Below are 21857 nucleotides of genomic sequence, written 5' to 3' on the forward strand. Positions count from 1 at the left end.
TTCTGCTTTTATTTAAAATGGGTAAAAATGTGAAAATTGGTCCTTTTTAGCCGCAGAAAATGGAACGATTTAGACATTCGTGTATCATAAAGCTGTCACTGTCTTTACCATCATACTTGCTCTCTTCTCATCTGTTTCCATCTGTCACATTTTTTTAATGTTTAGGAAAAAAAAACCTCAACAAAACGTTTCTGATTGCATGTTTGACTCAAAAACTCTTTTGTCCCCCTGGCCATAAGACTGTAGAACTCTACACTGGGTGGCCAGGGAGGATCATGATTAAACCCATATTCAAATACATATTTGTTTGCACATGAGCACATTTTTATATTTCTTTCTTTTATACACTTACATCCTACTCTATCTATCTATCTATCTATCTATCTATCTATCTATCTATCTATCTATCTATCTATCTATCTATCTATCTATCTATCTATCTATCTATCTATCTATCTATCTATCTATCTATCTATCTATCTATCTATCTTTCGCAGGTTCTTTGGCTTTTTCCTGAATTCTCTCTCTCTCAAACATCTCTATCTGCATTTTGGAAGCTGTTTTTCCTCCTTTCGTTCATTGTACTGCATGTTGTTGTGATGCATTTCATTCATTCTCGACAGAGAATGTAAAGAATAAGCCATAAATTCTACATTTCGTAAGGCAGAAGCAGCCACTCATACAAACAGTATTCAAGGGATGTGTCAAGACCATCAGCCTGAGTAGAAAACAAATGTTTAGGATCAACAAACAAAGACCTCTCACAGCTGTCTGAATGATAAAAGCAGCAAAGGAGGATGGAAAAAAGTTTGTTGGAGAGATCGGGGTGGATGGATTTTGTTGAGTCGGCTGTTTGCATCTTTTTTTTTTATGCTTAAATGTTACAAAACATCACGATATGGGTTTAAGATGAAAAGAAAGACAAATAAATATGTGGCAACCTGTTCATATTCCCAACTTGTCACATACTGACGCTCAATAAGGAGTCTTTTGAGTTGGTTTTAAACGCCAAAGCATTACTGATGAACTATTTTAGTGTGATTATACCAGTGAGAGGGTAAAAAATAAAGACAAAATAAAAAAGTGAGTCTGTCCCGCTGCCCGCCAACCTGTCAGTGTTTATTATTGGTGCAGCTGGTGAGTCACAGACCTCTACAAAAGAATAACTGGTAACTTACAACTGCAGAGCAGTTCTTTGTGCATCAAAAAGTGAAGGGAAAGGGGTACCTTGTGCATTGAAAACTGATGCGGTTATTTAATGAGAATAGTTTGGAAGAGGGCATGAATAAATTACATTGAAGTTAGAAAATTAGTCTTTGTATTCTGAAGAAAAGCTATTTTCAAGGACTTTTTGTGTATTTTATACATATATTTAACTGCTCTCAAGTCCCAGATTGTTTTTGAAATTCTAGCTTTATGATTCCTGGTTGAATAAAGGTGAAATAAGTCCCTAAAAAAAAGAAAATCTGAATTATCCTTCTGTGACAGCCCAGTCTCAAAAGGAAACATTTAATAGGTATGTTTTCCAGTTTTTCCACATGTAAAAAAGGCAGTGGCCTAAGAGTTCAGGGTTGAAAATTCTGAGATTCTGATTCGTTTTACGTAACGGTTTAGAGACGACTGCCATGCATCCGATGCTTTCCTCCCATTCTACAGCCAGAACAGCTCCAGACGGAGGAAAACGATTAACGTCAGCCCACAGGTGTGAAGTAGAAGCAGCACATGTTGGAATGTTTTAAATCTCTCCCTTCTGCCTTTATAAATTATAAAGTGTCATCACACTATCTCACACGAGGCCAATTCACAGATGTCAGCAGTCCAGTGTAATAGAGTAACCAAAAATCTTTTGACCGCTTATTGGAAGCAGGTGCTAACTGCTGTGGTTGGTTCTCTCTCTGGTTGTAAATACTGTGCCACAGCTTCCGTCTTTTCTCACCTGTGGGACATTTTTTCTTCATCCTGCACCTCTGTGTCTCGCTGTGGGACGGGCAGTGCAAAGCGGGTTTCTCTTCAGGCGTTCTCCCAGACTGGCCGCCCACCCGGGTCCTCGTCTGCACGCCCCACCTGAAACCGCAGGTGACGCCATCACGGACGCAGACGCTCCATTCGCTCCACTCTTCCGGTGGAGCCTGGGGACAGTCCTCTAAGAGAGAAGACGAGCAAAACGATAAATTGATGAAGGAGAACGCAAGAGGAACAACGAGAGCAGACAGGAAATTTAAAGAAAAAGGATAAAACTGGACAAAAAGCAATTTAGAAACCAAGTCCATAATTAGTTTCCTTAAAGGGGAACTCCGGTATTTTAAACCTTATTTCTGGCATGAAATACGTTCATCTGCTCACTGAGAACAGTTTGGTGAAAGTCGGCGTCCTTCGGAAGATATTTAGATAACTGGAGATCCATATAACGGAGTGAACGGGGCTTAGAGGATGCAGCCTCTAAATAAGGCATTATCTGTCTTTATTTCACCAATACTTTAAGAAGAATGAATGAATGAACGTGTGCTATAGCTCTGTTAGCTCATAGCTGCTGTTATGTGGCTACTTGCAGCTATAGGAGAGCTAACGGAGGGATTTCTACACAGGCACTCTACTGGGACCACTTCATCCACACGCCCCCCTGCAGCACAGTTTATTCACTCCGTGCTCTGTGACAGTCGGCTAACTTCACACAGAGTTTGCTGCTGATAGTTTTGTGCAACATGGCAGGATATTTATCACATTTTGACAACGTGGACGACAACTTTGAGTAAGATGGACGTTCTTACCGGAGTGAATGAGCTGTGCTGCAGCCATCTATAAGCCCCCCGATAGCCGCCAATAACAACAACACAGCAGCTATGAGCTAACAGAGCTATAGCACGCGTTCATTCATTCATTCTTCTTAAAGTATTGGTGAAATAAAGACAGATAATGCCTTATTTAGAGGCTGCATCCTCTAAGCACCGTTCACTCCGTTCTCGGTGAGCAGATGAACGTATTTCATGCCAGAAATAAGGTCCAGGTTTAAAAATACCGGAGTTTCCCTTTAAGGTGCGCGTTGAAAAAGACCTCACATGCGCTGACTTATATCTATATAAACCGGTGCATCTTCTTCCTTTCATGTTGCCGTCTGAACTTTGCTGACTGAGACCATAGATTAGAGAAAGTACCCTATAATTAATATAAAAGAGTTGACAGTACAGGAGGAAGATCCCTGCCAGCTGAAGCATTATCAGACAGGACATGACAACCGTGGTAACCGGTTGCTGAGTGATGTCACCCACAAATTGAGTCATTGCAAATCTTTCCACACAGTCCACAACCATCATAATCTTTGCATTTTAAAGACAGATTTCCTGTGACTCTCTCTCGGCTGTTTGATGTGTGTACCAACAGTCAGGCGGGAAACCATATCAAAGGCATGAAAACCAGATGTGGTCTCGACACCAAGAAAGAACAGTAGCTGCAGATGGTGCAGGTGGACAGCGGGGGTGAGTGGAAAAGCTCCTGATGATCAGTGACTTCATCCATCTCACTTACTTAGAAGGGAGGGGCCGTATGCAGCAAGATATGAAGATAAATTCAGGAACTTCTCTGAAGACTTTTAATGAGAATCATGTGTTGCACCGCATCAAAAAGCAGTTCGCTTAGATGTAAAGTCAGATATCCGACAGATGAGCGCCGTTTCAAGGATGTCATAGAATCAGCAGCTTCCATTAGGCTGATGCTTAACGCGATAAAAAGTCATTACAATTGGATAATTCCACCTGCATGAGAAGTATTAAAGTGAAAGACGAAGCTGCAGGTGAAGTCACAAAACTAGATGAAATTCTTTTGGATGTGAGATAAACTGAAACACAGACCACACGAAATTCTGCAGGGATGTTGCGTCAGAGCAAAGGAGACGGATGGAGGAGGTTAGCAGAAAAACAGGCCTGCTGTTAATTAAACATCTCCTCTGCAGAGCAGACCTTCTGTACATTTATTTATGGCTGGGGTCAAATCACCAATTTCACATTGGGCTGTATTTTCAGAGTCAGTTACGGTTGTTTAATATTGGTTAATCTAGATGAAGCCTATAGTTTCCTCTTTTCAACGGCGTAACCATGGTTTAGACATTGGGGGGGGGTCCAAGAAAAACAAAATTGTTAAGTGCATTATCTACAATTCTTTATTTATATATGAAGAATTGGACATTTAGAACATAGTTTAGAGGACTACATTGACCATGTAAGTTCACATCTAAAGGAATAGTGTAACTTCTCCGAGACAGTGACTGCCCCCCCACTTTGTTTTGGTTAGCTGCTTACTGTTTACTGACCTTAAACACACCTACCAATTACAATTATGCTCTTCCAGTAGTTCTGTAGCAAATAGGACAGCTTCCAATGGAAAACGACCAAATACCCAAAGCATGTTTATGGAAATATTTTAATAAGGACAACTAATGATGGAACAAATTACAGACTTTTCCTTTAACAAAAAATGTGCTGAGGACTTTTAAGTTCATTTCTATTGTGTCAATGTCTCAAAATGTGGATTAACAATGAAAAGACATATTTTCTTCTGTATATTGGGGGGGACAGGTTGGTATTTTCTCAATATTGGGGGGGACACGACCCCCCCAAAGAATGCGTGGTTACGCCATAGACTCCAGATATTACAAGTTTTACTCACCAAGGCAGTCTGTCTGGTGGGCAAAGGTTCCCTCGGGGCAGCGGCTCAGACACTTTCCTTTGTGCAGCTTGAAGCCAGGTTTACACTTCGTGCAGAAGTCCCGGCTGAAGCAATGCTCACAGTCCGAAGAGCGGCATTCTGGGAGGAGGGAGACCATCAAACATCCATCACTAACAATGCAGGACACTGATTTTCTTTTCTTAATGGAACTGTCCTCTAGTAGGAAGCCACAGCTTCTGTCTCAGGGTTTCACACTGATTTTCATTGTAGTTGCAAAGGTAAATGAATGTAAACAGCATGGAAGGACAGATAGGACGGAGCTGTGTGCATAGCAGCATAAATGATGTATAAAATGCTGCAGGGAGAGGTGGTTTGCTTTAATATGTTGGTTATAAGTTTAGTAGCTTTAACTTTAACAAAAGGGGCAAAAAATAATCTCATTGAGTCAGAGTGAAAACAGACTTTTAAAATACACGTTAGTCCGAATTAAATCTCACAAACCTGAAGTCTGACCCAGTTAAAGCAGCTGAAAGTTGAACACAAACTGTTGCATGTACGGCTTTAATGGAGCTAGAACATGCCGAGGTGCCCACACACGTGCACGCTCCGCAGTTCCCATCATGGGCTTCGATCCAGAAGTAAAATAAATAAAATGACATAATTTCTACCTTATGTCTAAAAAAAGTAAAGTGTTCAACATGAATTAAATTAAACGGAGCTGTAAAACTGTCCAATTCAACAAGCTAGATACCAATAAGCTTTAAAGGGCCTTATTTCCACCCATCAGACATACTTTGATCAATTAATTCATTCCTGGATAGGGACAAGGACACTCACTCACTGTATTTATAGCTCGATTTAATCTTATTTTACATCATCTCAAAAAAATGTGGTTAAACCAATCAGAATAAATTAAATCTTTGATCTTAATCTGTATCTGTGAATCAAAGTTTTCGGGAAATGTGCAAATTTGACACCTTTTCTGCTCTATCTTAAATTGGATTTAATCAGATTTATCTTCTCACTTCAACATAATTCCCCATGAAATGAAAGCATAAATAGGATTTGTGAGAGTTTTGTTAATTTATTAAAGACAAAAGTGAGTTATTTACATTATTCTCACCCTCTGCTCAGCATTTAGATAAGTTGCAGACTCTCTGCAGACTTAATAAACTCACTTAATAAAATAAGTTATTGTCTTGGCTGGATGTTTCAGGGTGTTTTTTCTACATCCATCTTATTCTACCAACCTTATTCTATCCCAGGCTTTCAGCAGATAAACGTCACCACAGAATGATGCTGCCATCACTGTGTTTCACTGTCTTATGCTGGGCTCACACCAAACGATTTCCACAGTCCCAGAATAAAAACTGAGTCTTTAGGAGTCTGACTGGAGTCTTTAGGAGTCTAACTGGAGTTTTTAGGAGTCTAACTGGAGCCTTTAGGAGTCTAACTGGAGCCTTTAGGAGTCTAACTGGAGCCTTTAGGAGTCTAACTGGAGCCTTTAGGAGTCTTTAGGAGTCTAACTGGAGCCTTTAGGAGTCTAACTGGAGCCTTTAGGAGTCTAACTGGAGCCTTTAGGAGTCTAACTGGTGCCATTAGGAGTCTAACTGGAGTCTTTAGGAGTCTAACTGGAGTCTTTAGGAGTCTTTAGGAGTCTAACTGGAGTCTTTAGGAGTCTAACTGGAGTCTTTAAGAGTCTAACTGGAGCCTTTAGGGGTCTAACTGGAGTCTTTAGGGGTCTAACTGGAGTCTTTAGGAGTCTAACTGGAGCCTTTAGGAGTCTAACTGGAGTCTTTAGGGGTCTAACTGGAGTCTTTAGGAGTCTAACTGGAGCATTTAGGGGTCTAACTGGAGCCTTCAGGAGTCTAACTGGAGTCTTTAGGAGTCTAACTGGAGCATTTAGGGGTCTAACTGGAGCCTTCAGGAGTCTAACTGGAGTCTTTAGGAGTCTAACTGGAGTCTTTAGGAGTCTAACTGGAGTCTTTAGGAGTCTAACTGGAGTCTTTAGGAGTCTAACTGGAGCCTTTAGGAGTCTAACTGGAGTCTTTAGGAGTCTAACTGGAGCCTTTAGGAGTCTAACTGGAGCCTTTAGGAGTCTAACTGGAGCTTTTAGGAGTCTAACTGGAGTCTTTAGGAGTCTAACTGGAGTCTTTAGGAGTCTAACTGGAGTCTTTAGGAGTCTAACTGGAGCCTTTAGGAGTCTAACTGGAGCCTTTAGGAGTCTAACTGGAGCTTTTAGGAGTCTAACTGGAGTCTTTAGGAGTCTAACTGGAGTCTTTAGGAGTCTAACTGGAGTCTTTAGGAGTCTAACTGGAGCCTTTAGGAGTCTAACTGGAGCCTTTAGGAGTCTAACTGGAGCCTTTAGGAGTCTAACTGGAGCTTTTAGGAGTCTAACTGGAGTCTTTAGGAGTCTAACTGGAGTCTTTAGGAGTCTAACTGGAGCCTTTAGGAGTCTAACTGGAGTTTTTAGGAGTCTAACTGGAGTCTTTAGGAGTCTAACTGGAGCCGTTAGGAGTCTAACTGGAGCCTTTAGGAGTCTAACTGGAGTCTTTAGGAGTCTAACTGGAGTCTTTAGGAGTCTAACTGACGGTCTATAGGAGTCTAACTGGAGCCTTTAGGAGTCTAACTGGAGCCTTTAGGAGTCTAACTGGAGCCTTTAGGAGTCTAACTGGAGCTTTTAGGAGTCTAACTGGAGTCTTTAGGAGTCTAACTGGAGTCTTTAGGAGTCTAACTGGAGCCTTTAGGAGTCTAACTGGAGTTTTTAGGAGTCTAACTGGAGTCTTTAGGAGTCTAACTGGAGTCTTTAGGAGTCTAACTGGAGTCTTTAGGAGTCTAACTGACGGTCTATAGGAGTCTAACTGGAGTCTCGGCAGCAGTCTTTCCAGCAGGTGAAAATGGACTGTCCGTGCCCATATTCTGTGGCGTTTTCTCTTCTTTTAGTTGGGTTTTTCACTACAAACCACTGCACAGACCAGAGCAGCTGCAGCTAAAAGCTGCTTCTCCTCCATTTTTGTAAAACTTCTGCTGAGCATGATGGGAAAAAAATCTAAAAAATCCAGTTGTAGTCTTGTAAATAGTGACCCTACAAGATTCACAGTCTTTGTAAAATCTTTAGTCTGAGGCTCGTCTGGGACTAAAACCCCTAAACACTGGTCTTTATATGTGAGCTGATAGTCTTTCAGAGTCTTTTCTAAGTCTTCTGGTGTGTGGGCAGCATAAGAGATGCTCAGTGCCTGGTTTCCTCCTCCACACAACACCGTGGTCAAACCAGTCGGTTTTATCAGATATGTATATATATTCTCAGTCTAAAAGTTATCCAAGTGGGTTTTTTTTTCTTATCAAGCTCTTGCTGTCTGACCACTCAACCCTAAAGTCCTTATGGGTGGAGCTTGCTTAAGGGTCTCATATAATCGTGACCTGACTGACCAAAGTCAGACTTCTTCCATTTGAGAAGGATACAAGTTCAGGTACCTGTGAATTGTTAAATGCTGGAGATGCTGGATGTTTCTTTTAACCTTCCCTTGGCCTTGCTCCCTCCTAGTTCCTGTCTTGTAGATCAATTCTCTCAATCTTACGGCATAGTTTCACTCCAGGAGGAGCAGGAGCATCTTAAAATCCACTGATGAAAATCAGACCAGAACTTTGTCACGGTTTATGCTTTGATTCATGTCTTGTCGCTTCACTTCCTGTTTTATTTTGAAATATTAACTTCCCTCTCGTTTCAGGCACCTTTGCCCTTCCTCCTGTGTCAAGTGTCTGATTGTCTTCCCTGATTCCCAAAGTGTTTCCACCTGTTCCCCTTGGCTCCTCTTGTGCTCAAATAGTCTGCGTTTCCCTTGTTTTGAGCCAGTGTGTCGGTCATGAGCCTCACTCAGACTCACTCTGGCGTCCTTGACCCACAGTTTCCACAGCCATATAGTCCTTGAGCCTGCAGTCGAGCGATCCTCCTGCAGAGCGTTTCCTTTGATTTGTAATTTATTCCTTAGTTCTAGGTTAACCACGGTAAGTTTCATAGTCTGTTTTTGTTCCTTCGTTTTGGGAGTGATTTCGATATGTAACCTTTTGCATAGTCACCTCCGTTAGAGGAGCGTTGCGTTAATTGTTAAAGTTTAAGTCCCTGATGTTAGCTACAAAGAGCTTAATGGAACGGCTCCCATCTACTTGAAGGCTCTTGCAAAGGCTTCTGTCCTAACTGGGTCCCTCCGTTGGTCCCAGGATTGTCGTCTAGCAGCTCCTACACCACGCCTAAGACAATCCAAACTCTGTTCATGTGTCGTCCCACGATGGTGGAATGAGCTACCGAGCGCTACCAGAACAGGGGCGTCCCTGTCTATCTTCAAGAAGCTCCTGAAAACCCAGCTCTTCAGAGAGCATCTCCTATCCCAGCACTTACCTTGTACTTCCCTCCCCCCTCTATCTCTGCACTTTATCTTTCTGCACTTCCTTCTATGCCTGCACCCTATCTCTACTCTGTCCCCTCTGACAGAGTCGGACTCCTGGGTTCCTTCTATGTAGCTTATTGTTAGCTTTTTATAAAGCTGTTATATCTTCATTTGTAAGTCGCTTTGGATAAAAGCTTCTGATAAATACAGAAACATAGTTCCTCCACTAGTGGAGTGATTTTGTGTTTTTTCGAAGCTCTTGTCACGCCTCCGTTAAAGAAGTGCTCAAAGTTATGAAGTTTCATAGTGCCTCTGTTTTTAAGTCCGCCTCAGTAGGAGAGCGTGAGCTTGTTTTATAATTTATTTATCCTTCGCAGCCCTTTATGTTTCCCTCCCAGAGTGGAGAGCCCTTTCACAGCCCTTTAACTTCGCTCTGTCTGGAGATCTGCAACCTGTTGTTCATTCATAAACACTTTTGCCTTGAAAAGACCCTGCATTTGTGTCCTGTGTGCTCCAAAGTAAAGCTTGGTTAGAGATGTCATAACAAGGGGTTTGAATACTTCAACAAAACCCTCTGAAAAGGCAGCTTTTTCTTTTTCATTGTGAGAAATTGTGTTAGGATCGATTAAAATAGTGAAAGACTCTTGAATATATTTCCATGTATTGTATATGACCCTTAAGTTGTTACTGAGCTGTTAGTACCTGCTGTGAGTTAGTTTGGCCTCTTTCAGAAGGCTTTTGACATGTCTTAATTCAAATAGAGCTGAAAGAAAACGCACTCATGCAGCGGTTGATGTCCCTCCCTCTCTGTCCGTAGTGTCCAGCAGGACAGGCGTGGAGACAAGTGCCAAGATGAGACATCCCCTCCCTCTGCAGGAACAGGAAGAGTCGCTCTGGGCAACGCACGCAGCCGTTGTCACGCGAACACTCCAGACAGCTCCGACAGTCATCTGACGTCTCTCTGTGAGCTGCAAGAGACAACGGAGAGTGAATTAAACGGGATAAATATTCACGTAAAAGCACAAGAAGGAAGAATAAATCGATATCGAGTTCAAGAAAGAGGAAGAGGATGAGCAAGGGAAAGGAGTCTCCATAAATCCTAAAGATGCCAAGAGAATTTCTGGACTGTTTGGAGCCAACAAACAAATTAAGGCATGAACCTGTTAGAGGTGTCTAACTTCTTTTGATCACTGATACTGAAAATCCATGTTAGCCTTAATTAGCGATTGTTTTGCACAAGATACGCCACAGGATGCTGCCATCTCTGATACAATGAGCTGTGCTGCAGGGGGGCGTCGATGACGTCATTCCAGTAGACGAGTAAATGTAATTTATTTATACAGCCCTTTACAACAATCCATTTCGGTACCAAAGTGCTTTCAATCAGATAATAAATAAAGAAAAGAATAAGTACGAAACAATAAAATAACAGTAAACGCAATAAAATACAGCAAAATTGAATAAGATAATATAAAAGTGTCACCATACTACTGGGTATTAAAAGCCATCTGAAATAAGTAGGTTTTTAGCCTTGATTTAAAGAGGCCCAGGTCAGAAATAAGATGCATCTCGGGGGGAGGAGCTTATTCCAGAGCCTGGGGGCAGCAACGGAAAAGGCTCGGTCACCCCAGGGTTTGTATTTTGACCTGAACACGTCCAGCAAAAGTTGATTTGTTGACCTCAGAGCTCTGCCAGGGTTACGGACAGTTTACAGACGAGTGTGTAGAAAGCCCTCTATAAGCCCCCTGATAGCCAATAACAACAACACAGCAGCTATGAGCTAACAGAGCTATAGCACACGTTCATTCATTCATTCTTCTTAAAGTATTGGTGAAATAAAGACAGATAATGTCTTATTTAGAGGCTGCATCGTCTAAGCCCCGTTCACTCCGTTATATGGATCTCCAGTTATCTAAATATCTTCTGAAGGACGCCGACTTTCACCAAACTGTTCTCTGTGAGTAGATGAACGTATTTCATGCCAGAAATAAGGTCCAGGTTTAAAAATACCGGAGTTCCCCTTTAAATAAAGGACCAAAGAGACTCTTCAACTCCAAAACACCATTCTGAGGTCAGCTATAATGGAAGTGAACTGGAGCTCTGGGACAATTTGAGAAAAACTGACCCATTGCGGTCACACGTTTTTTTTTATGTGCAAATCGTTTACATTGAGGAGAAATTGTGAGCATTAAAATAGTTTTCAGAAGAACATGAAGGCAGAAGTTAAAGAAAAATCTCCCAAAACCATCAAACTTAAACATCCAAGACCTGCAGATATCAGTCAGCAATCGACCCGTTTAACCTTTGAACGATGTTTCTACTGTAAATACTCCCAAACTAAAGGCCTCCAAAGAGGGCTGGATGTTCTCACTGTTTTGGCTAAATCCCAACATTACCTGGAGACGTGTTTTTTACAAGTTTTTAGTGAATTCTGTAAACACAAAGATAAAGAAAGATTACTCACTGCCAAAAGTCATAGCATCGGTACGCTGAATAAGAAGTACACTTATAAATGATTTACAGGCGTTTCATTCTTAGTTTTCTTCCATAAAACTATCGCAAACAGGTACTCGATTACTCTTACAAAAGGGGCACAGAACACTAAATATATCAGTTAATAACAAGGCTCTGCAATTGAGAATGAAATAGTTGGCCTACATAGACATAAACACTGAAAAACTAGAAGAAACCACACATTATACAGCTTTAAGCAGCATAGATTAGTACTGTCAGCTGCAGGTGATTCAAATATCCCCAAAAAAGGCTAAATGTAGCCTGCAGTAGCTGAACATGCAGCTATGCCTACTCTGAGAAACACACAGGACTCGACAGGCAGAGAAGGAATGCTTCAAGTCAGACAGAGACAGGCAAGGTGGGATTGAAAGATGGATTCAATGTGCTGAGGAGGGGAAGGACTGGTGGTGAGCGTGCTCTGTATCTGTGGCTGACAGTCGATGTGCGGCTGCAGGCTGCAGGGATGCGAGTGTGTGCACGAGCGATGGGTTCAAAGTGCAGCACATGGACTGAAACGGGTTTGCAGACAGAGGTAATCTCTTTTAGCATAGTTTTATTTACCTTGAGCTACGTTTTAGTGTCATTTAGTGCCTCAGTTAGCGTGTTAGTAGAGCTTTTTAGTCATTAAACGCATCAGTGTGAGTTTCTACGGCTCGTCTTACTTTAGATATTGTTCAACATTGTTCGATCTTTGACCTTCAGCGAAAGATATGGTGAAACTGAACCATGCTGGACTTATTTTACCTCATCTTTTGCTCATCTTAAAGCTGGATTGGATGAAACCATCACTGGTTTACACTTTACACGATGATTAATTACAACAATGACACGAAATTAGATAAAAGGTGTAAGATCAAAGGGAAGATCGGCATTACTTTGGTAATATTTTGTGACTGTAGGGACATGAGTTGGGCTTATTGAGCTTGTTGTGTGATGGGAAACAGGTCAAATACAAGTTTTATACTGTGTAGTTTGCAGAGAAATTCACTTCACTGCCTTTAAATAATCCCTTTTTTTACTTATGCAAACTTTTAATATCACATATTGCAGGATTCAGGACGTCCTCATCTTCGTAAAGCTTTCCCAGATTTTCTTTTATCTTTAGATCAGCCGAAGCACGCACTGTCCCACTGTAAAAAGTCACGGGGCTGCCGTACGTTGGGTCTCGCAGCATTTTGACTGCAAAAGCTGCGGGTTTACCGACGAATAACACCAACAGCCTTAGTGGAGCTAAACATCTGTATTTCACATGGAGGCTGTTTACTTCTTTCTCACTTTCTACAAATAATAGCTGTACAAGTAACACAGTTTGGGAATTTCTCACCTTCAATTAAAATGTAAAAGTCCTAATTAAAAATGTATGCTTGATTACAAGAACAGGTGCTGAAACTCAATTTCACCAGGCTTCATCTGGTGTTAAACTAATTAATTGCATGAAAAAGAACATCAGTGAGTCATTTCAGAGCTGTCAGTTTGAAAACAATTAGTCAACTTCCTCTACATTTGATTAGTGAAACAGGTTGTAAAGCTGTCCAATGACTACCCAAGAAAAAACAATTAGAATTGAATGTAGATAATCAAGTAATTCTTTGTGGACTCAGCGTGATTAATTAGTAACAGTTGGTGTAACACAGATCTTTATAGCTTAGGTTCAGACTACAGAGTTGGGTGAAAGAAATCAATTAGATTTATTTACATTTAAATGTTCTGTGTGAAAGATTCTTCTAGATTCTTCACATGTACCAACGTCAACAGCTAACCTTCATGAAGTCATAAAGTCCCACTTTCCTTTGGACATTTCTGATATATTCATCATACATTTAGTTATTTCTGCACGTTCTTGTGAACATTTATCTGACCTTAACTCACTGTGTTCCTTCATCTAAAGAGCTCTGTGACAGTGTACCACACAAATCATTTCTCATTATATTATAATTACTAATAGGTATAAAACTGTAGCATTCCTGACCATCTTATCTGATTGAAAAATAGGTTTAATACCATAAATATTGTGAATTAATATGATTTTTTGATGCTGGGTAGAAGCTATGAAAAAAAGACTCATTGGAGCCGAGCTGTGAGACAAATAATCAGCACCAGCTTCAACCAGAAAGACAGAATTTTGAGTATTTTCATACGACCCAACGTCATGGATAGGGATGGGAATCGAGAACCAGCTCCCAGAAGACTTCCGTCGAATCGCCTCCGATCCCGTTTGTAGCTTCTGCTAACGTCTGACGCATTTGCGCGATGACGTCACGCGCACGCTTCGTATTTTGGCTCAGAACGTTTCCAACATGGCGTCGAGGCAGAAGCGCGCCAAAGTTTGGTTATATTTCACCAAAAAGGACAATACCAGGGCCAGTTGCAACACGTGCAGAGCTTTGATCACATCAAAGGGGGGGATACCTCCAACATGCTGAAACATTTGACCGCACAGCAGGGAATTACTTTGCACGAATGGAAAGTCTTTCACACGCTGCTCAGCGATGGCGGCGACTATCGCGCGGGAGCTCATGGCACAGCGTCCCAGGTAACGCAAAACTTCCAGGTCCTGTTGATTGTAATAATGTTAGCGACATACTGTATGAATAATTTCCATCTGATATTGGCATTTATTTGAGGAGGACTGCAGGCTCAGAGGCAGGCTCCCACATACCTGTAGCTTCCCCTTTCATAGAGGCAGGAAAAAGTAAAATGATAGATGAATGCCCCCTTTTTCAGCTTAAGCCAGCTTTGATTTAGTTGAAGTTGAATGCACAATGTTGGTGCATTCTTGAAGTTAAAGTGTTACTGCAACCAAAGCCATTTGTATCATATAACTGGATGAGAATCGATAAGGAACTGAATCCATAAGCGATATCGATAATGGAACCGGAAGTGCTAAATTCGAGATAAAACAAGTTTAGAAGATCGAAGTTTCCAGTAAAACTCAAATGCAGTTCTCTCAGCTGATGTGTCGGAGCCACTTGACAACCCACCTAACCCCAAATTAGTGCTTGTCTTTTGGATAATAACAATTACTGTCATGCATGAGTTAGATGTTGGGAAAAGGATCCCCAGCTAATTATTGTCTCTTTAATTCAAACACAACTTGGTTGCCTTGAGTGTTTTTAAAGACACTATATGTGTTAAAATCATATAATTTACTATAAATAAGAATTGCAGACCGTGAATGTGCAGTATTTGAGAAAATTTACTGAAAACCCAAAAGGACAACCTAAAAACAAACATATCAGCTCTTTAATATCTAAAATTATGATTACTTTTGTCTCGTGAAACGGTTGCAGCCTGCAGGATAGCAAACAAAAACGGTTGTTTATACGGACCGAACAGCCTTACAGCACATCCCAAAATGATCTGGATAAATAAACCTGATGAACTGGATATTTTTTGCAATCACAAGTCATCTTGAAAGACTAATCACCACAAAACGGTACAAACAATTTGGACAAATACATGAAAAACAAAAAGCTGGGAAGCTTTCAGAGCAACAGTGACACAGAACCACAGTAACTTACACTGATTGCTGTCGGCCTGCTCAAGATATGAGAGCGAGTGACGCTGTGCTAATGGCCGCTGAAAGCATTTCCAGACTGTCGCTCTTCTTTAATAAAACCCTGATTTTATAACCGCAGCCTCATCTGACAAAATCACTGTTCAAGTAACTGAAAGACGAAGTCTTTCAGCTGGACTTGCATGTGGCGTCAGACATAATTTGGTCAATGACTTGATTCTCCATCTGTGCGTGTTTCCTTAGTCCAGTTGAGCTCGACTGTAGCTAAACTCGGCTGTACATGCAGCATAAAAGTGAGTGACTGACAAGGCTGTGACAGGAAAAAGCTGGAGCAGGGGCTAAAACCATGACCTGAAGCGGACTTCAGAAAGACCGCAGTAAAACGCCGTCTGTGGCAGACCGGCTGCTTTAGGAAGCGCTATAAAAACGATCCTTAACCTTCTTATGCTAAGAACATGTTCTGGAGTAATCTTGGCTCAGAAAGATGTCGACCGTGCACAGAGGAGTGCGGGGCAGGGTACCGAAGGATAGCTCAGGGACCCGCTGAGGTCTCTGAAAGCAGCTCTCTTCACATGTGCTATCGATCTGCAGGCTTAAGGGACTTTTAGAGGAGCTGCAGGTTTAGGTAGCATAAAACGGTGACCCTTGACCTTGCATGGGATTGCCCTGGGTCTTTAACAAGCACCAGGTGTAACAAGCTCTGTCGGGGCTTCAGGAAAACATGTTAGCGTTTAAAACAGACTTCAACCCTAAAACTGCATTCACAAAATGGATGAAAACAGTTTGGAAACATTTATTTTCACGCAGTATACTTTATTTTTAGGATACAGACAGAAAGCGGTTGTTTTACTTCGTGTTTCATGCAGATTCTAGGTTTTTATTTAACATTCTCTGATATGTGCAGAGGATGAGTTTATTCTAAAGGTGCCAGTAAAAACGCGCCGACTGATAAAAGTGAGAGTTCTGTTTTAGGGTGGATTATCTCAGTAACACACAGCAGCCTAAATGCCCACGATGCCCCATAATGTGCACATGAACAAGAAAAACGTGTTGAATACAACTCGCTGTACAGCACTAATGACATGTTTGTAAGTCCCGACAATCAATAGCAGTCCATGCTTTTTAACTCCTTTTTTTATTAAATGAACCGTTACGCATTATATCCAAAGATGAGCTCAGATAAGCTATAATCAGAACAGTAGTTCTGATCTGATGGAACATTTCCTTTCTCTAAAATCTAAAAATGACACACCACGTCTTTTACTAAACACTTTGGAAGGAAAGGATGGGGAAAGAAAAGTATCGAACTGCAGTTACACTCGCCAAAGAAGGAGGGAAAAAGCTCTTTGATGCCTTCTTACACCGTAAAAACATTTAAGACCATTTTTAAAAGGAAAGAAAAAGTTAAATACTGCACGTTGTTGTATTAAATTTATAATTTTTCATCCATCACAGATGGGTGTATAAATGAAAATGAATAAACATAAAACAAATCCTGTCTCCTGTCGTCTTCACACAGCCTTTCTTTAATTGATTTATATCCCTTAAAGGCATCTCCTGGACTCTATAAAAAGTCCCCTGGCCTGTTCATAAACATACGTTTTCACCTGATATAGTAAGATATACGGGATGTGGCAAAGAAAAAGAGGCTTTTTCCACTTTTAGACCCTGTTAAACACTATTTTCACAAAAGTTTTCCAAAAAACGCAACAAAAGCTTTTAATCTGTAATTTTTACCCTTTATTTAAACAACAGAAATCCAAAGAAATGACTTGTGTTGTGTTTTTAAAATAGAAACGAACAGTTTGATAGAAACTCACTGAAAAAGGTTACAGAATATATAAGTTCCATTTTTCTGTCACCAGGTGAGGGTGTCAGGATTGGGTATAAAAGGAGGCGTCGCCAAAACTTCTCCAAGCAAGGACAAGTGTCTCAAAATCATCAAGAAAAGCATTAAAATGACTTCTTAATGTAAGATTGTGAAGATATTTGTTCTTTGAACGTCTACAGAGCAGAATATTGTGAAACATCTGGTAAGTCTGAGGAAATCTCAGTGTGTAAAAGCCAAGGACAGAAGCCACTGTTGGAGGAACTTCAAGCCCTGAGGCAGGATTTTATGAGAAACCGTCCCAGCTGCATCCAGAAATGTAACCTGAAGCTGCATCACACCAGGAGGAAGCCATATATCAGCTCTGAGCAGAACCACGGCCCAGTTCTGTGGACTCCAGCTCATCTCAGAGGGACAGAAAGACAGTGGACACGTGTTCTGTGGGCAGATGAGTCCACGTTTCAGCAGCTTCTGGGAAAAACTGCTGAGAAAGAGCATCCAGCTGTTCTCAGAGGAAGGTTTAAAGCCAGCGTCTGTGATGGTCTGGGGCTGCATCAGAGTCCATGGCATGGAGGGCTTCATCTGGGTGAAGGTACCACTGATGCACAGCTGGATGTTGGAGTTCTGGAGAGACAGATGCTGCCATCAAGGTGACTTCCGTGGTTATTTCAGCAGGACGATGCCAGACCTCATTCTGCAGGACTTCCAGCAGCTTCATACACTCAGAGTGTGTGAGCTCGGCTGCCTGCCTGCAGTCCACATCTGTCTCCTGCTGCAGATGTTGGAGCATCATGAAGAGGAGAACCAGACAACAGCAACCAGGGACTGCTGAGCAGCTGGAATCTGGGATTCAGCAGGAATGGACTCAGATTCCTGTGAAAAACTGCAACAATCAGTGTCCTCAGTTCCCAAAAAGCATTAAAAAGAGTCATTAAAGGAAGCTGAAGGATGGGAAACACGACTCTGGACCAGCTTTTACTGAGTGTTGCTGCTTCAGATCCTACATTTGGTTCTGTTTTCTGAATCCAAAGAAGTTGTGAAGACACAGAAAATAATTTCTTTGTGTTTCGTCAAATAATTTTACAATTTACATATTTAAATCTTTCCAAACTTTTCTCCATATCAGGTATTTACTTCTGGAGGAGCGATGGTAGCATTTTTAGAGGCAGAATATCAGCATTTTATCTATTATTTGGATAATTTTGCCCTCAACGCTGTCTTATTTCTTCTGTAAAGCTTTAAAAAGAGTCATTAAAGGAAGCTGAAGGATGGGAAACACGACTCTGGACCAGCTTTTACTGAGTGTTGCTGCTTCAGATCCTACATTTGGTTCTGTTTTCTGAATCCAAAGAAGTTGTGGAGATGCAGAAAATAATTTCTTTGTGTTTCGTCAAATTATTTTACAATTTACATATTTAAATGTTTCCAAACTTTTCTCCATATCAGGCATTTACTTCTGGAGGAGGGATGGTAGCATTTTTAGAGGCAGAATATCAGCATTTTATCTATTATTTGGATAATTTTGCCCTCAACGCTGTCTTATTTCTTCTGTAAAGCTTTAAAAAGAGTCATTAAAGGAAGCTGAAGGATGGGAAACACGACTCTGGACCAGCTTTTACTGAGTGTTGCTGCTTCAGATCCTACATTTGGTTCTGTTTTCTGAATCCAAAGAAGTTGTGGAGATGCAGAAAATAATTTCTTTGTGTTTCGTCAAATTATTTTACAATTTACATATTTAAATGTTTCCAAACTTTTCTCCATATCAGGCATTTACTTCTGGAGGAGGGATGGTAGCATTTTTAGAGGCAGAATATCAGCATTTTATCTATTATTTGGATCATTTTCCCCTCAACGCTGTCTTATTTCTTCTGTAAAATAGCCACAGATGCCCACAGTTTCCTACAGTAACTATACGGACCCTGATGGACACAATCATGGGTCCAGCCCCCTGACCTCTGCAGTTCAGCTTTCACACCGAAGCACTAAACTCCCCAGTTCTCCTTCTGTCTCTCACTTTGTATGTGCGTGATTTAAAAACTGCAAGAACCAGGTCCAGATGTGACAGACGGCGAGAGGATGAGCGGTTTGGGAGAGAGGCAGGAGGAGATATAACGGGGAGATAAAGGAGAGGCAGCAGAGTGAGAGGAATGAAAGTGGACAGGAAGAATTACATGACAACATAAATCTGCAGAATAAAGAGATGGCTTCTGACAGAGGGTCAGCCGGCTGTTCCTGCAGCTCACATTTGATCCTTCACTCATATGAACTGCATCTCATTTCTGTTTGTTGGCTTCAGTTGGCATTGAACACTCAATCAGGGACTCGGGGGGGGTTATAAAGATGATTTAGATGTATTTAGAGCTATTTAAAGCTAACAGGAAATCATTCCTGCTGAATAAAAGCTGAAAGCGCCGCTCATTATTCTCTTTTTGCACTTCAGGCGTATTTTCTGTTAAACCTTCTGCTCATTTGTCCAATAACTGCTCCTGTTACACTATAATACTGCACATTTTGTTGCATATATACGATATTTTTGCTTGAATCTTGTTTTGTAATTACAATCTAATTGCATATTTTTCATTTATACTGCGACTCAATAGCAGGTAGTTTGTGCTTCTGCGTTTATTTCACTGTCTCGGGTGTAAATGCTGCTACTGCAAAGAAATTTCCCAGTTTGGGGTGAATAAAGTACTTCTATTCCATCCTATAATGTTGTTGTCACAGGCAATATGAGTCCGTGGCACCTGATGGCTTCATGCAGCCCCTATAATCATTATCTAATGTCTTATTTCTGGTCGGCTGGCGGAGGCGAAGAAGCAAACGTAGGAAGCAGGAATGATGGCGTAATTGAGACCGGGTTCCCCTCTATTAACACCAAATTCCTGAGGAAATGCCAGACACTGCTGAACACAAGGGTCAACACATATTTGTCTGGTATGGGAGCTGTTTTCAAGGGTCATTTCATAAAGACTCATTAGCCACAGATCTGGATCTCGGTGTGGAGGAGCTGCTCGCTCACAGCTTAAAAAGAAGATCCGTGACCTTCTGCAGAGTCAAATCTTAATATGTGCTCTTTGGATTTGGTCTGCTTCTTTGATCCTCTTTATTCATAAATATCTAAACCGGATTATATCGCTTTCTTTAGAAATGTCCTTAAATCTGTTAAATGGACAGCAAGAAGCACTTTTCCCAACATGTGCTGTAGCTAAATGATAATATATTTGGTAAACCTCAGGTCCTGCTGCATAATCTATTGATTAAAGGCAGTTTCTGCATGTTTATATATGGTGTAATAGATGGAAGTCGGTGTGGTGTCAAACCCAGTGTGAATATCCACCCAGTTATGTCTAAGATGACTGAAAAGACTGGAGAATGCAGCCCGATCTGTACTCACCACTCTGCTTGTGCATGACGCCGGACCCCATCCTGATCACCTCACATAGCAAGGACATCACAATGGCGAAGAGTCGCAAATGCATCTGGGCTGCTGGCACGCGCCCGCTTCAGCGCCAGGCTCCGGACATCTGCAAGGACTCCAAGGGTAGCAAGGTTGAGAATTTAGTTCCACAGCGGGGCAGAGACGGGGAAACTGAAAAGGGCTGAAGAAGACGAAGTGATGGCCGGGGGTAATCTTGCAGGGCCCAGGAGTAGCGATGGAAACGAGGAGCGCTGAGAAAGAAGCGATGGAGCAGATAGGAGTCCTTCTCTCTCTTGTCCTGGTCCACACGGATGATTTAGGGCTTAGATGAGGAGACCGGCGGCGTTAAAACAACAAAAAGGAGAGCACGGGACGGTCTGAGGGGCTGGAGGTGAGGAGAGCAGCCTCGTCTGCTTCCTCAGACTGGCAGATTGGAGGGAAAACTCAACATTTAACTACCACTGTCAAATTTGCGATAAACGAGCACCACTTATCCCATAGCCATCTTTAACCCTTTACAGGGCTTGCTCTCGGGACCTTAAGTGATTCCATATTTGCAGCCTGATCTTTAGCCCCCTCCTTCTGGCTCCATCTATTGTTATTCAGCCTCTTCTCTTTTTTGATTTCGCTTGTTTATTTTTTGGGCTTGTACTCGGCCGCGTTGTTTTCTGTGGCAATCCTGTTAAATACAGGCAGTCGGTAAACTTAATTTGACCACCCTGAAAGGAAAACAGCTGGAGAGCAGCGCGGTCTGAAATTTCATAAAAGCCTGCCATGTTTTTGCAATAGATTTGTTGTGCTTATTTGGGTAAAAATTCAGGTAAGTAAGGTTGAAATGCTTCCATGTGACTGATCACAGACTTTCCTATTAGGCCAGTTGATATTTAGTTAAAAGTACGCCTCAGTGGACGAATTAATCAATTTATTGATCACAGCAATGAAACATGTGGCGATAATTAGATTCTTCTGCCTGAGAGTCTAAAAAAATGTCTTCATCTATAGTTCATTTGTAGTTCAGGTCATGTAAATCATGCCCAAATCAGCAGAAGAATGTGGGATGAGTGTGAATGAGATTAGGAGTAATCTGCAGCGTGTCGGCGCCACACTGTCCTTCACACAGCACTTCCTGGATGTGGCGGTAGCTGTTGGTGATGTGGAGATATTCTGAGAAAAGCCTGGTGTGCACGGCGATGATGAGACGTTTGAGAGGTTTCTTATACCGCAGCAGCTCTTTTTACAGCATCACACAAGAAGAAGGCAAAAGATGAAGAGTAACATGAATATGGGACAATAATTGAGTCATTTAAATTTACATTAAGTCCTCATTTATTTTCAGGACTTTTACGAGAACGCTTCAGTTCAACCTCTGGAAGAAACTCTGGAACCTGGAGGCTCTTTTTTTTAACTGTTTATATGAATTATTGATTTCTCGACTGTTTGTGACAACATTTTGGAGTGGATTTGGGCAACAAAGGCACATACTTTCAGCTTATTTGTTTTGGTTAAACGGTCTCACATCCGAAGGGCAAATAGCTG

General features: G+C 41.5%; 1 protein-coding gene across 1 annotated transcript in view; it reads right to left on the reverse strand.

The window, feature by feature from the left end:
• Nucleotides 1-20513, reverse strand: part of rspo4 (R-spondin 4) — a 38044-nt gene extending 17531 nt beyond the window's left edge. The window contains exons 1-4 of the mRNA XM_072381327.1: nt 20298-20513; nt 9824-10012; nt 4660-4797; nt 1937-2143 (exon numbers count right to left, since the gene is read on the reverse strand). Of these exons, the coding sequence (XP_072237428.1) occupies nt 1937-2143; nt 4660-4797; nt 9824-10012; nt 20298-20382 (619 nt within the window). The 5' untranslated portion in view covers nt 20383-20513. The remainder of the gene's footprint in view (nt 1-1936; nt 2144-4659; nt 4798-9823; nt 10013-20297) is intronic.
• Nucleotides 20514-21857: the final 1344 nt, after the last annotated feature.

Source organism: Leuresthes tenuis, unplaced genomic scaffold (assembly GCF_036924035.1).
Source record: "Leuresthes tenuis unplaced genomic scaffold, fLeuTen1.0.hap1 SCAF_3, whole genome shotgun sequence".
NCBI classification, from domain to species: domain Eukaryota; kingdom Metazoa; phylum Chordata; class Actinopteri; order Atheriniformes; family Atherinopsidae; genus Leuresthes; species Leuresthes tenuis.